The 13,551-nt window shown below is 33.4% G+C and overlaps 2 protein-coding genes across 4 annotated transcripts; one reads left to right on the forward strand and one right to left on the reverse strand.

The window, feature by feature from the left end:
* The first annotated feature begins 2,116 nt into the window (after positions 1-2,116).
* Positions 2,117-4,400, forward strand: LOC108971287 (signal recognition particle receptor subunit alpha homolog). Its single transcript, XM_018937246.1, has 3 exons — positions 2,117-2,325; positions 2,381-3,016; positions 3,202-4,400. The coding sequence occupies exons 1-3, from the start codon at positions 2,209-2,211 to the stop codon at positions 4,273-4,275; spliced, it is 1,827 nt and encodes a 608-aa protein (XP_018792791.1). The 5' UTR covers positions 2,117-2,208; the 3' UTR covers positions 4,276-4,400.
* A 1,564-nt stretch (positions 4,401-5,964) lies between these two features.
* On the reverse strand, positions 5,965-12,672 carry LOC108971290 (adhesion G protein-coupled receptor A3). 3 transcript variants are annotated; one of them, XM_018937253.1, is made up of 5 exons: positions 12,239-12,672; positions 11,953-12,171; positions 11,677-11,890; positions 9,542-11,062; positions 9,352-9,462 (listed from the first exon to the last, which is right to left on the reverse strand). In XM_018937253.1, the coding sequence occupies exons 1-5, from the start codon at positions 12,451-12,453 to the stop codon at positions 9,451-9,453; spliced, it is 2,181 nt and encodes a 726-aa protein (XP_018792798.1). In that variant the 5' UTR covers positions 12,454-12,672; the 3' UTR covers positions 9,352-9,450. The 3 variants fall into 3 exon arrangements, with proteins under 3 accessions (XP_018792797.1, XP_018792798.1, XP_018792799.1); XM_018937254.1 differs by lacking the exon at positions 9,352-9,462 and having other exon boundaries at positions 10,033-10,148; positions 10,535-11,062; XM_018937252.1 differs by having other exon boundaries at positions 5,965-11,062; positions 12,239-12,669.
* Between the last annotated feature and the right edge of the window lie 879 nt (positions 12,673-13,551).

The raw sequence follows: 13,551 nt of genomic DNA on the forward strand, positions 1-13,551 counted from the left end.
ATCGGTGTTCATAATATTTAAACGTTCTTAGCAATCATAGATAACGTAGTCTATGCCAGCTCAAAGTTAAAATTATTTAAAATACATTTTGATAATTGCCAACAGCAAGGAAATGAAGAGTTTGCGTTAATGTTCCTTATCGAATTAAAGCAAAATTGCTTCCAATCTGCAAACAAACCTTTTTTAAAAGCAGTTTAATTGTAAATAAAACTTTGGCTTATTTGATGGTAGGGAGTTCAATTGGATTCTATTGACTAACATATTGAAACATCGACTGAAAATAGACGAAATTCTTAATACCAAAAATATTTGGATTGATCTGAAGGTCCGTTTTCTCAGTGTTTGGTTAAGGTTGGTATCCAACTCTCAAATAATTGCTCAAGAAAAAAACTACATTATTTCTYCRAGTAACTCTGACAGCTAGTTACGCATTGTGAATGATCTACAATAGAAGAGCAAGAGRGAATAAACAAAGAAAATAAACATTGTGCGTATTATGTATGTATGTATGTGTGAAGTAACATAAAAATTTCATTGCGATTTAAGGAATGTTGTTGATGATTGGTAAGTTTTATACAACATTTCAAAATGAAATATAATCCATAATAATGAATTTAACTAATTTATGATGAATTTAACAATTACTTTGAAWTTCGTTCAAGAAACAATTGTTGATTCGATGTTCCTTCGCAAAACCAGGTTTGCCATATTCGCATTTTATTGAAAAAAGTATTAAAAAATAGTACTAGATTACTTTAGAGCTGCATACTAGCACAAGTGAATTTATCGCAGGAAAGTTTCTTGACCGTTTCTTAAGCTCTTTTTTATATGAAGATTTTACATTTCCTGGGAGCTCGATACTAAGCTTTAAGCGTTTAACCAGAACTTTATCTACTTTTAATGTGTTGAAAAATGGGTTTTTCAACATCAGTTCTGGTAAACTTTACCGAAAGAAGGAGTCTTGGTTAGTTTCCAACCAGAGCATGAAATGACAACTGTTAGCTGTGAAATCTCTTAAGCATAGATGAAATTCAGGCTTTTGTAACTAAAAATTGAAAGTAATGACGGGCTGTGTAGAAGCGAGCTGTTACGAAGAAGAACATAAGCTGCCACCAGAGCACGAAAGGTACGGTCCTTTCATCTTTCTACTTCGATCACGTACCCCGACTCAGTTGGATTTAGAATTAGAAAAACGTGTTGCTATTGCTTTATATGCGTTGTGAGGTAGGCAGTCTGTTTCTCTCCGCTGTGACACGGCACTCCTCGTCGTACTAGCTGTTCTTTTGCTTTCTCCGAAAACCAATGGTTTGGGTTGCAGCKGTTCGTAAGAAGAATCATTCAATGGGGACGCTTTTTACGTGGAGAGTTAGAAACCCAACGGTCAACCCTGTGAAGGGGGATATTTTTCCTTCTCACTATAGCTCGCCTTCAAACGGATGTTCTTAGGCTACCCAGAGGATACTTGGTCAAAGACCGGAAGTCGTGAGCTGCTTGAACCATATGTAAAAAATAGTTTCATTCACTCTCAAGTGAATGACGATCAGAGAACTTTTCTCACTTGCGTGAACTTCCACACATGACTCCATCGTCCCTCGGCAGCTTCACTCTAAATAATTCTCTTCCTTTTTCACATTTTGCCATTATCAACTTTTGTTTTTGTATATTTTTTATTCTTATTTATATTAATTTGCAATTTTTGGTTTTTTGTCTTTTTCTTTTTATTTGTTAACTTTTGTTGTTTTATATTTTGTGTTTATTTTTTCACTTTGACGACTTGTAGTGTCAAAATCAGCTGCGATGAAAATGTGAAAAACATATGACGTAAAGGCTGAGTCCCACTGGGAAATTTAGAGTGGATCAGTTTCAATTCACTTCGGTGAAGTGGTTATAAAGTGTCATTTTTGTACCGCGAAATCTTGCAAAATACAGTGGTTTAGTGAGTTAAACTGCTCAACAACCTAAATCTACGATTTCAACGAAGACAACTTATCGCAATAACGCGTTACCCAAAGTCTACACAGTACCTGGCTTTATTTTTTACTAAGTTATCGGCTTTCAGTAAAATCAGCTATCTGGCACCTACCTTTAGTTGACAGTTGAAATGTATATAGTGACATCAGTGACGTGATTGAAATGTTTATATGAATTTACGAAGATTGGTTGTTTCTGCTGTGACGTGTCAGGGGATGCATATTTAATTTATTTGATATGTTGGATTACGTAGTAGTGTTCACAAAAGGAGGTATAATCCTTTGGGATTATAATTCCTCTGAAATAACTTACTCTGCCTTCATAAATAATCTTATTAGAAGTTTCATACTTGAGGTATGTTGAATTTTAAATTTATTTAAAGCTTTATTTATTGAGTAAATATTTATAGGATCGCAATACGGAATGTAAATATTTTGAAGAGGATAATTTAGCTGTACAATATAAACTTGATAATGAATTGGAATTGGTATATGCGGCTGTTTTTCAAAAAGTTATTAAATTAAATTATTTAGATGCATTTCTTGGAGAACTGCAGCAGGAATTCAAAAGAAAGTTTTCTGATGTGTTATCATCTGAACAAAGACTTCCTTCACCATACGATTTTAATGCAGAATTTCGAAATACGTTGACAGCTGTAGAAAAGTCGGCAAGTAAAGTTAGCAATGCACCGAAACAAATGCGCTCTTACAATGAATCCACAAAGTCAAAAAAAAATGTTGCGTCGATGTATGATGATAATAATAAAAATGATATTGTAAAAAAAGTTGTCATACAGGAAACATCTAAGGCCAAAGACAGTAATTTAACAACAGAAAATTTAATTTTGGAAAACCGCAAGAGATTAAAAGAAAAAATGGCTGCCAAAAAAAGTCCCACAGAACTAAAGTCAAAAGCAACTGCATCAGAAAAAGCTGGCAAAAAACCAAGAGTATGGGACTTGGGAGGTAGTTCAAAGGATGCGATAATATTAGATAGATCAAAAGATCAGCACCAGGATGTTCAATATCAAAAAGTACAAAATAACGTAAGTTCATTTGTTTTCCTTTACTAAAAATCCTTGTTTGGGGAAACCCAAAGATATACCAAACTTTTAAAAGAAATACTGAGTGTATGAATACGGTCTATATTTAACAAAAACGGATTATGACATATATTATGATAAATGGTTAATTCAATATGCCAATACCTAATGATTACCTTTACTTACAGATTGTTGGTACAATGCAGGGTCGCATTCAAGACCTAGAAGTTGAAAGCGATGATGATTCAATAGAACTTGACGAAAAAAAGGGAGGTATCCCAAATAGCGGACCGAAAACTAGCGGCATTTTGTCTTATTTTAAAGGGATCGTTGGCTCTAAAACTTTGTCAAAAGTGGAACTGCAGCCAGCACTTGATAAAATGAAAGATCATTTGATATCGAAAAACGTTGCAGCTGACATTGCTTACAAGTTGTGCGATTCTGTAGCTACTAATTTGGAGGGCAAATCATTGGGTACATTTGATTCAATTGCTTCATTGGTGAAAAACTCCTTAAATACTTCATTGGTACGTATATTGTCACCTAAGAGGAGAATAGACATTATACGTGATGCTCTGGAAGCTAAAAATAACGGCAGACCATATACAATAGCATTTTGTGGCGTTAATGGAGTAGGAAAATCAACAAATTTGGCGAAAATTTGTTTTTGGCTAATTGAAAACGATTTTAGTGTTCTAATAGCTGCCTGCGATACATTCAGAGCTGGCGCTGTGGAACAACTTAGGACACATACTCGTCATTTAAATGCTTTGCACCCTCCAGAAAGACATAACAATCGAACCATGGTTCAACTTTATGAGAAAGGTTATGGAAAAGATGCTGCGGGAATTGCAATGGAAGCTATTAAATATGCCAATGACACAACCATTGATATTGTTTTGATCGATACAGCCGGTCGCATGCAAGACAATGAGCCTCTTATGAGATCATTATCGAAATTAATTAAAATAAACGATCCCGATTTGGTATTATTTGTTGGCGAAGCGCTTGTTGGGAATGAAGCTGTTGACCAACTTGTTAAATTTAATCAATCTCTCGCAGATTACTCTTCAAATGAAAATCCTCATATAATAGATGGAATTGTGCTTACAAAATTCGATACAATAGATGATAAAGTTGGGGCTGCTATTTCCATGACCTATATTACCGGTCAGCCGATTGTATTTGTTGGAACCGGACAAACTTATTCAGATCTTAAAGCTCTGAACGTTAACGCCGTGGTACATGCATTAATGAAATAAATTATTTACTTAATTCCCCTTCATTAATGGCAATTCGTTATTTTTCTTAATTATGCCATACTATTAGACCAGGTATAATATGATGTTAATTTATACACCAATAAAGAAAAAAATATTTTCATATATGTAATCGTTTTTGAATCACAAATAGATCGGTCGGTAAACGCAGTTTTTAACCACAGGTAATTGAGTATTTAACATTTGCAATTATCTTTATATTTTTAAGAGTTAAAAATTTGTATTTTAAATATAAGGTGATTATGTACTTTGCGAGTATTTATATGCTTTTATGATTATGAAAAATTTTTTCAGATTTTTTACAAGAATATTAAGTTATTAGTTATGAAAACTTGATTATAAAGGTTTTATTTTATAATTACAACAATTGATGCAGAATGCAACAATATTACAACCGACACGCTACCATAAACTAGACACATACACAGAAGTCATACTCAAGATAATGATTATTAATCAGCGTATAATAATTTGCACTGACAGCCAGGTTGCACTAATCATGTACTACCGAATATTGCATAACATGGGAATGTGTCGGGAAGCTAACTGCAGTAGCGATCGAAATAAAGTTCGAATATTTTTGAGTATTAAAGGAAAAGAAATAAAATACAAACTTCTAAAAGAAGGTGCCTGTTGTTGTTGTTGTTGTAACGGCAGAGTCCTCTGTCCCGCCGATGATGCCAGAGCACTCCTTCCCAATAGGTTCTCTTACTATATAAGAGGAAAAGGGAATAAAATATAGAAATTTGTAGAGTAATGACGGGTTAAGACAATCGAAACGTCTTATGGAGACCTTCTTTCAAATAGCAGTCATGAAGTCGGAGCAACGCTACACTAAATTACACTTGCACTAGATTTTCTAAAGACTTTATCATTGAATAAAATGATGTGGAAAAATCAGAGGGCACAATATGTCTATATTCAATTTGTATACTAGGGTGCTTCAAAAAAAAAAAATTTAATTTTATTTTCAACTCTCACCGCCTCAAATGTTAGTGATTAACAAACAAAAAATCCTCCCTCAATCCAGGCGCTGTAGCTTAACTCTAAGGGGTCGCCATTTTTTTTAGTTTCCCATAGATTTAACACAGGATTTTCGTTTTTCATCCAAACTAAAATTTCACCAACTAATTTTCGTTTCATAAAAATAACCAAACTTTAAAAATTCCCGCGACAAAATTATTATTATCAGAAATTTATATTTATTAAAAAAATTCCAAATTTCATATCACTATGTTTAATCTCCTAATTGACATAACCCAACTTTGTCGTAAAAATGTTTTAAAAGTGAACTTTCTGAATATGTGATGGTTATTAGTTGGTGAAATTTTAGTTTGAATGAAAAAACGAAAATTCCTATGTTAAATGTATGGGAACCTATTAAAAAAAAATAGCGACCCCTTAGAGTTAAGCTACATCGCCTCTCTTGAGGATTTTTTGTTTGTCAATCACTAACATTTGAGGGGATATGAGTTGTTTGAAGCACCCAACTGTATACGTATAGAAGTACTATCTGTTGAGATACATACTAATGTTGTATTTAAACTTACCTGTATATTCCCAATAAAATGTATAACCAATATCAAGAGTAACGTAATTAATATTTTTAAAATTTGTGTTTATTTTATCTTAAAGCTATTAACATAAAACATAATACCAATTAAAATGTACAAATTATTTACGAATTTATTTAATAACTATTATTTATACTATATATTACATCTTTGGCTACGAAGCATAGCAGTCAAGAAATTTTGCCCTCAACTGATTTGCCTCCGCTTCAGTGCCAAAACAGCCTTATCTGTTATTTTTTTTTATTCAATAATTATGTTTATAATGTTTAGTTTCTATTATAGACACGAAATATGATACTTTTTAGAAAAAAACTTATGTAATATTCTTTGTATGACTTCAGTTCTCTAGGATTCCAACATCAGAATAAAATGTGTCCTAAATATTAAAAACAATGATTTTCAATTGTACATACCTATGTATATAAGTTATAAAAACTTAAAAATTGCTGAGTAAGTCAAGCTTAATAATAGCCCATGTGGTCGCTTGTAAAATATTTCATCACAGTAAGCTTTAATTAATCACTTGTATTCATACTCTTTTAGCCGGAAAAGCGCAATTTGCCAACATTTGCGAAGTAAATTTGCTTATTTTAAATAATTATATTGCTTCTCGATAAACATACATATGCAATATGCACACATTATGTAATATAAAATTGAGTATGAAATTGGGTAAATAGAACAGCTTAACTTTGGATTGGCAATAACATTACACCCTTGGCAAGCCAACGTAAAAGTTTTCAGCAATGGAGACTTAATTTCTAACTTCTCTTAACTTTTTGGTCTATATAAGAAATTATGCTACTTTGACTACTATCATCCTCAACTGCATCATTAGATGCTTCTACAAGCGGTTTCGCTACCATACTATATGACGAAAGGCTTGTTGATTGTGATTGAGATGAAGATGTCGTAATCGGCATTGAAGCTAGCTCCGCATCGGTATCTATTTGTTTTAAATTATTGCTTCCATCTACGCTTGTAGCAATGGTGTGAGTGTGATGATGTTTAATAGCTTCATATAGTTCATCAATTGATGGATCGTTTTCATTCCTTTGATGTCCTAACGTATAATCACTTTTAGGATTTTCATCTTCAAAATCATTTAGCGGATCTTCTGTGTCGCTAGTGTTTGATGACTGATAGGGAAACTCTTCGGTTAATGTAATGTTTAAGTCGTTGTCAGGCTGAGGTTCGTATAAGCCATGACTTCGTATGCTAATTTCTGAATTTTGGTAATTCAAATCACTTTCATTTGTCGGACTAATCGAATGAGCGGTATTTGCGTGTGGTATGCTGAAGACATTATTTTCCCTGGCAGACTCATATTTATCGGCAAACTCGATCTGTTTTAGTTTACGGCTTTTAGGAGTCCTTTGGTTGTCACTAACCAAAAATGGTACACTTAAGGAACTGGCATTCCAGGAACCGACTCTACCATTCTCTAAACTAAAATTTGATGAATTATTTGAATGTTCGTTATTCAAAAATCTATTTGAAGTATCAATGGTATCGTGTAGATTGTTAAGTGACTTGGAATGTTTTGGGTTGTGTCGAATTAAAATACCCGTCATAGAGGATTCTTCAATGTTAAATTGGTTTGTAATGTGTAATGCGTTCGATATATAAATCTCGTCTGGCTTTAAACCAAGTGTCTCTGATGGTTTACTTATCTCATAATTTGTAACACTTGGTAACCCAACCCTATTCATTGCATTAACATCTTCATTTTCCATTAATGGTGATGTAGCCTTTAATGGGCTAGAATGCTTAAGCAATTCCGGTTCTGCTGGGAACGAAATTGCTGAGGAAACTGCCGATGCATTTTGATATAACGGAACTTTTTGTTCATCCAAATAGTCATCTTCATTTTCAATTTCTTCTTCACGCTCACTTAGAGTCTCAACACAACTGGGTTTATTTGGTCGATTTGAGTTCCTAACTTTTATGATTTCATGTTTCGGTTCTTTTGTCTCAGGTATATTAGTGTATATATTTGCAACAAAATCGGATGCACAGGGGCGGTTTTGTACAGAACAATCGGAATTCATTCTAGACATAGCTAAGCCATTTCGATAATTCTCCATTGGTGTATAGTGTGTCGACTTAGAGCCAGTATTTGTATAGGCGTTCGATTTATAATAGATGTTTGTATTGTTCACTTTGCTACCACCTCTTAATAGGGTAATAGCGTTGTGTCGTTTCGAATAAATGTGAGCATTTTCACTTCCTGTGAATGATGAGATGTCACTAACGTTGTCCAAATATTCAACACGGTCCACTTGCCGTTGAAGTTCAAAATTATTGCGTTTTGCTAAGCGCTTCTGTTTTTTAAAAAACTTTCTCGCTACTATTATTTGATTAGGATTATAAAATATTTCAGCACTTGGTATTTCGCTGGTGATGGGGACAGTGGTTAGACTGTTGACAGCCATATGGTGATTGTTGATGATAGATGCTTGATTTACGTTAGACGAGACTGTGCCGAGTAAAGGACAATCGAGATTTTGTAAAATTTGATCGGTTTTATGTGAGTTGCTTTTCATACTGCGAACACTACTACTACGATGTCTTGAGCATTGGCTATTTGTTCGGGAACCGGACATACTTACATCATAAACGGCTGAGGTTTTATTTGCTGGCAAAGCGGAAGGCACATTTGCATCATAGTAACTCTGTTGATAGCTTTTACAATTGGCATTTGTTAAACAAAATTTTCGCCCCCAAGCACTTCGTGTATCATTTCTAGACAATGTGTAGAATAGAATTAAAAACAATCCCAGCAAACAGGAAGATACCACAAACACCATACTGTACATTCGACTAGTCGCTAAATTCTCTGAACTTTGGTGAACAAATATTGCTGCTGATATCCAGGATACAATGAATAGGATCAAAAATAGTAAATGAGCTCTCAAATGTGTTATATTCGATCTTTCGAAGTCAGCGATTATACTGCTCACTGGATTACTAAGGGTAAGACTTCTATATTGGTCGACCCCTGTAGAATTATGGTTAACCCGTGACACAGTGTTTTGCTTTAAGTCCAGCCAGTCTAAATCAATATTTTCGGTAGCCATTGTATTATCGGCAAAGTGTTTATTTGATAACACATTTACGACTCTCTGAGACATATGACAATATATACATAGCATTAGTATTATAAGAAAAATTAAAAGTATTATAGCCGGAACAAATAATGCGTTCAATGACGATGAATTATGTAAAAAACAAAATGAATATGAAGCATATTCGTTAACATTAACTGCGCTCGATATACCACAAATTATCATTCCAATACCCCAGCCGACTAAGTATATACTAAGTATTGGTTTTTTAAATTGTACTTCCTTGGGCACGTCAGGTTCAGAGGCTGCTTGATAAGTTTTGGATAACCCTTTGTACAAATTGCTAAGACATACGCACAGCCATAACAAAACAGATAAAGAAAAGTAATGTAATAAAATTCCAACTACCCGGCAAATATGAGGATATTCTGTTTGGTATATGCCAAGTACAAACACGGCTGATAAAGATGAAACTGACAGCCATATATTCACCAGAGAGTGTCTTTGTTGACGATTCATTCGAATTGCTTTGCGAAAAATTACAAAAGTAGTAATGTTAATCCACGAACATAAGAAAACAACTAGGCTTCCTATATATACGCTTACAGGTGCGAATCTAAAAGTAGCTCCTGACCCTTCAGTTATATAGTCATTAAGGTATTCAGGGCGTTGCAGGAGCCCATAGTAACCCAACCGACTACAAGTGAACAACAATAGGCCACGGTGAAAATACAACCTTCGACATTCCCGGGGATTCCAAATATTTAAATTATCATCCCACCACGCTGGTATCGGCGAACTTTTTTCATTATGAAAAGGATGTACTCGTAACATGATGAATATTTTATCACTTATATCAACTAACGGTAATGACTTCATTGACTCTTTTGATATTTTAGCTCCGATAACTGCAGATGTCAGCTGTAAACTTTGTACTTCTGGAAAATTATTATTTTTGTCCATAAGTCCAAACAGATTTCCATTTCGAAACAGTGCAACCATAAGTCTAATTGATTTTTCAGTTTTATCGAACATGGAAGATACAGGAATCTGAATAGCAGCATCGATATACCTCTCGAACATCGGAAACGTGTCATTAGAAGTGCTACATTCAAAGTTACGATGCTCTAAGTTTGTAACACTATTTAGCCATGTGCACGATAAGCCAGTAAATGAATCAACATGAATATTGAAAAAGTCCGCGAAAATATTTCTGGAAATAGACAACTGGTCATTACTGATGTCTTGATCAGTGGGGGGTAAAGAGTGAACATGCGATGATGCTGTTTCGATTGTATTCAAAAAACTAAGACATGTTTCAAATTTGGTTTGCGCTTCTTCAAATAGATTCTTCGGTAGCAATAAAAGGTTTGATACCATACTTAGTAGTAAGTATGGCATATCCTGCTTATACGATATGTAGTCCAAATATTTCTTCAAAGTTCGAGCAATGAACTCCAAATCCATAGGATCCTTTATATTATTCAAATATATTTGAGTTTGTGTAAAATTTTGTAGCCGTTCAGCAATTTCGAATGCATTATTTTTTGTAAAATTCATTTTTGAAAAATGTTCTAAAATTTTTGTAGTTTCACTTACAAAAGGACAAACACTTGTATCTAAGTTTTCCCATTCTCCCCTTGCATTGCAATTGTATGTGACTATGAGCTCTTCATTTTCAGCACACCCCTGACTAACAGTTTCTCCACGTATAGCTTGGGGCCAGTAATAAGTTCCCTTGTTTGATCGAACTATTGTGGCTTTACAGTATGTAGTGTCTTTTGCTATTACAACTACTGTAATTGCTTTCGATAAATTTGCCTGTTGTGAATTTAATGTGCAATCCCACATTCCAGAATGATTTTTAGAAATTTGTTCAATTTTAAGGATAGAATTGAGTATACCAGAGTCAGAGATGTGCTTTGTTGAGATATTAACATCGGTAAAAACTTTCTCTGGGTCGTTGTAAATTATATCATCAGTTGAGTTAAAGCGTCGAACTTTTTCTGACCAACCCCAAAAGATATGGGCTCGTGATGAAGGAATGTCTTCTGATTCTCGAGCTACCTCTATGGCAACTCGGGGAGCGCGACATTTTAGTACTAGTTGATCTCCTTCAAAAACAATCTAGAATGCAAAGAAAATTATTTAACTGGTAATATTTCGTCAAATTAATGTAATTATTAACTTAAATTGCGATGTAGCGATTGTATTTAATTATGTGTAGTTAATGCATGCGTATCTACATGTATTATAGCCGCTGATTCCAGTGATGCGAAAATAAAGAAACGAGCTTAGCTCGTACAGATCTTTAGATGATTGATTGGTTTGTTGAAATGGTAATGGTAACTAACATAATATATTTCAAGCGTTTATGAAGTGTCGTGTTTAAATTCTCTTGTATATCTGAAACCTTTCTACTCCGCCGTTTTCTAACAAAGAGTTTTTACCATGTAAAGGATATTGCCATCGAATTTTTGATTGAATTTCAAAAGTATGAAAATATAATTTGACCATGGTATAACTTAGTTACATAAATATTAATATTACTCGTTCCATACGTTTTCCTTAACGATATACATACATATGTATATATCGTAAAACATGCCAATAAGTGAAATTGTGGTCTAATTTCTAAATAACTTTAATATACTTATGTTATGTAACTATCTTGAGGATACCTCTTGGCGATCATGTCAAAATTTAACTTTACTCTGATCATAAGATTCTTTATATTTTACCTGATTTTTTAATGGTATTAGTTCCAAAAATGTTTGTAAAGGAGATTCGCAATGTAAATCCACGCCAACCCTTAACTTTTTCAAGAAAGTATCTTTAAAATATACAGGTGATTCGCACTTAGGTGAAGGCTGCATTTTTATGACGCGATCAGTAGTCCACGCTAAGAGCCAAACTAAATCACAGTTGCATATTAGGGGATTATTTGAAATATCCCTGAAAAGCATTATATATTTAAACATAATTTGGTGGAAAAAACGTTCAAGTTCGATACTTACAGGTACTTCAAATTTTGCATAAATTCAAAAGAACCAGAAAATATATGCCTAATAGCATTTTTACTCAGTTTTAAACGTTCCAAATTAATTAGTGATGCTCCAAATGTGTCCTTGTCAATTTTTCTCAACAGATTCGAAGACAAATCTAACCGTTTCAGCTGTGTTAAACTATTTAAATCGTCACTTTGGATGCTAGTAAATGCATTATTGCTTAAGTCACTATTAAATATATTAKAAACCATTAATCCTTTTTTTTTTTTTGGTAAATACAACAAAATTTTCTTACAGCGAAATCATATGTTGTCCAATTTCAGAAAAGTCTAGGTTTTCCCAATTGGAGATAGGTGACTCTGTAATACCACCGCACTTAACTCGTACATGAGAGCTATTATCGGAGGCTGCTTTACACTGGCATCTAACCGGACAAGAATTTACAATGTTTGCCAAAAACGTGTGTATTGGCCAAACTATAAACCAAATGTAAATACTTTGCACCCGCATTTTTAATTTTTTATTAAAACTTTTATTTATAGACACATTACAAAATAAAAACTCAATACCACTTTTAGAATGTTGGAAGAACTCTTAATGGGTAGGTGTATTTTTTATATATTAAATACAATTTCCTATCTGTGTTCTTCCATTAAAATACGTCAATTTGCATTTATTTTTCATCTGAAATATTCATAACAAAATAACTTTAAAATATGTTATATACTTGTAAAAACAAATATTTCCAAAAATATCTTTTAAGCGAAAAGCCAATAATTTAAACATCAACAAAAAGGCTCTCTCAGTGAAACGTTCCGTTTCCAAAGCATTTTAGTGTTATCCTAAACGTTACCACATAACAAAAAAAATTTACGAAAATTACACCATGGCTGTGTACCAAACGATAACATTTTTATCTTAGTTCAATTGCGGTAAAAAAATTTCCAATTGTTTAAAAACATATTAAATTTTCTTGTGCCAAAAGGAAAGTAGAATTTTAAATCAAAACAAAACGGAATCCGTCATTTGGTAATAAAAAGTTAAATATATATAAAACGAATGAAATTAAAAACAATTTCAATATAATGGTACTATAAATATGCATTAACCCCTTGACGTATCAATTAGCGCAACGAAATTCGCTACCAACTGTTCGCACACAACTTGCACTCAACAGTGTTGCCAGAATATTTTTCCAGGGACCACTAGTGTCGACTCTAAAAATATTAAAAAACCACTTGCGGGCGCTCCAAGCTTAACTAACTAGTTTAAATATTTAAAAGAAAAGAAAGGAAAAATGATCAATCACACATACGCCCGTATGCATGGCTGTAAATAATGAAAGGCAAGCATCTTTTGTTTTTGATACTTTAGTATCTATTGGTTTGAATGGAAGTTTTGGATGAACCGTGATAATCTGTAAATGATTTATATAATGTATTATGTATGTAAATAATTGAAACTATAACTTTATAAAAATTGTAATTTAAAGATTTTGCAAGGGAACTATGGGACGGCATTTCAAACTCTTTACGTACAGCCGCAACCGAAACCATTGGTTTTCGGAAAGTACAAAAGAACAGCTGGTACGACGAGGAGTGCCGTGTC

Source organism: Bactrocera latifrons, unplaced genomic scaffold (genome assembly GCF_001853355.1).
Source record: "Bactrocera latifrons isolate USDA-ARS-PBARC rearing strain unplaced genomic scaffold, ASM185335v1 scaffold_338, whole genome shotgun sequence".
Taxonomy (NCBI): Eukaryota; Metazoa; Arthropoda; class Insecta; order Diptera; family Tephritidae; genus Bactrocera; species Bactrocera latifrons.

What these genes read in the sequence shown, in the direction of transcription:
- LOC108971287 (XM_018937246.1), top strand. Translation starts at nt 2,209, where the DNA reads ATGTTGGATTACGTAGTAGTGTTCACAAAAGGAGGTATAATCCTTTGG. An exon ending in TTAGAAGTTTCATACTTGAG is followed by an intron (nt 2,326 to 2,380) that starts GTATGTTGAATT and finishes AAATATTTATAG; the next exon opens with GATCGCAATACGGAATGTAA. An exon ending in ATCAAAAAGTACAAAATAAC is followed by an intron (nt 3,017 to 3,201) that starts GTAAGTTCATTT and finishes CTTTACTTACAG; the next exon opens with ATTGTTGGTACAATGCAGGG.
- LOC108971290 (XM_018937252.1), bottom strand. Translation starts at nt 12,453, where the DNA reads ATGCGGGTGCAAAGTATTTACATTTGGTTTATAGTTTGGCCAATACAC. An exon ending in ATGCAAAATTTGAAGTACCT is followed by an intron (nt 11,891 to 11,952) that starts GTAAGTATCGAA and finishes AATGCTTTTCAG; the next exon opens with GGATATTTCAAATAATCCCC. An exon ending in TAATACCATTAAAAAATCAG is followed by an intron (nt 11,063 to 11,676) that starts GTAAAATATAAA and finishes TTTGCATTCTAG; the next exon opens with ATTGTTTTTGAAGGAGATCA.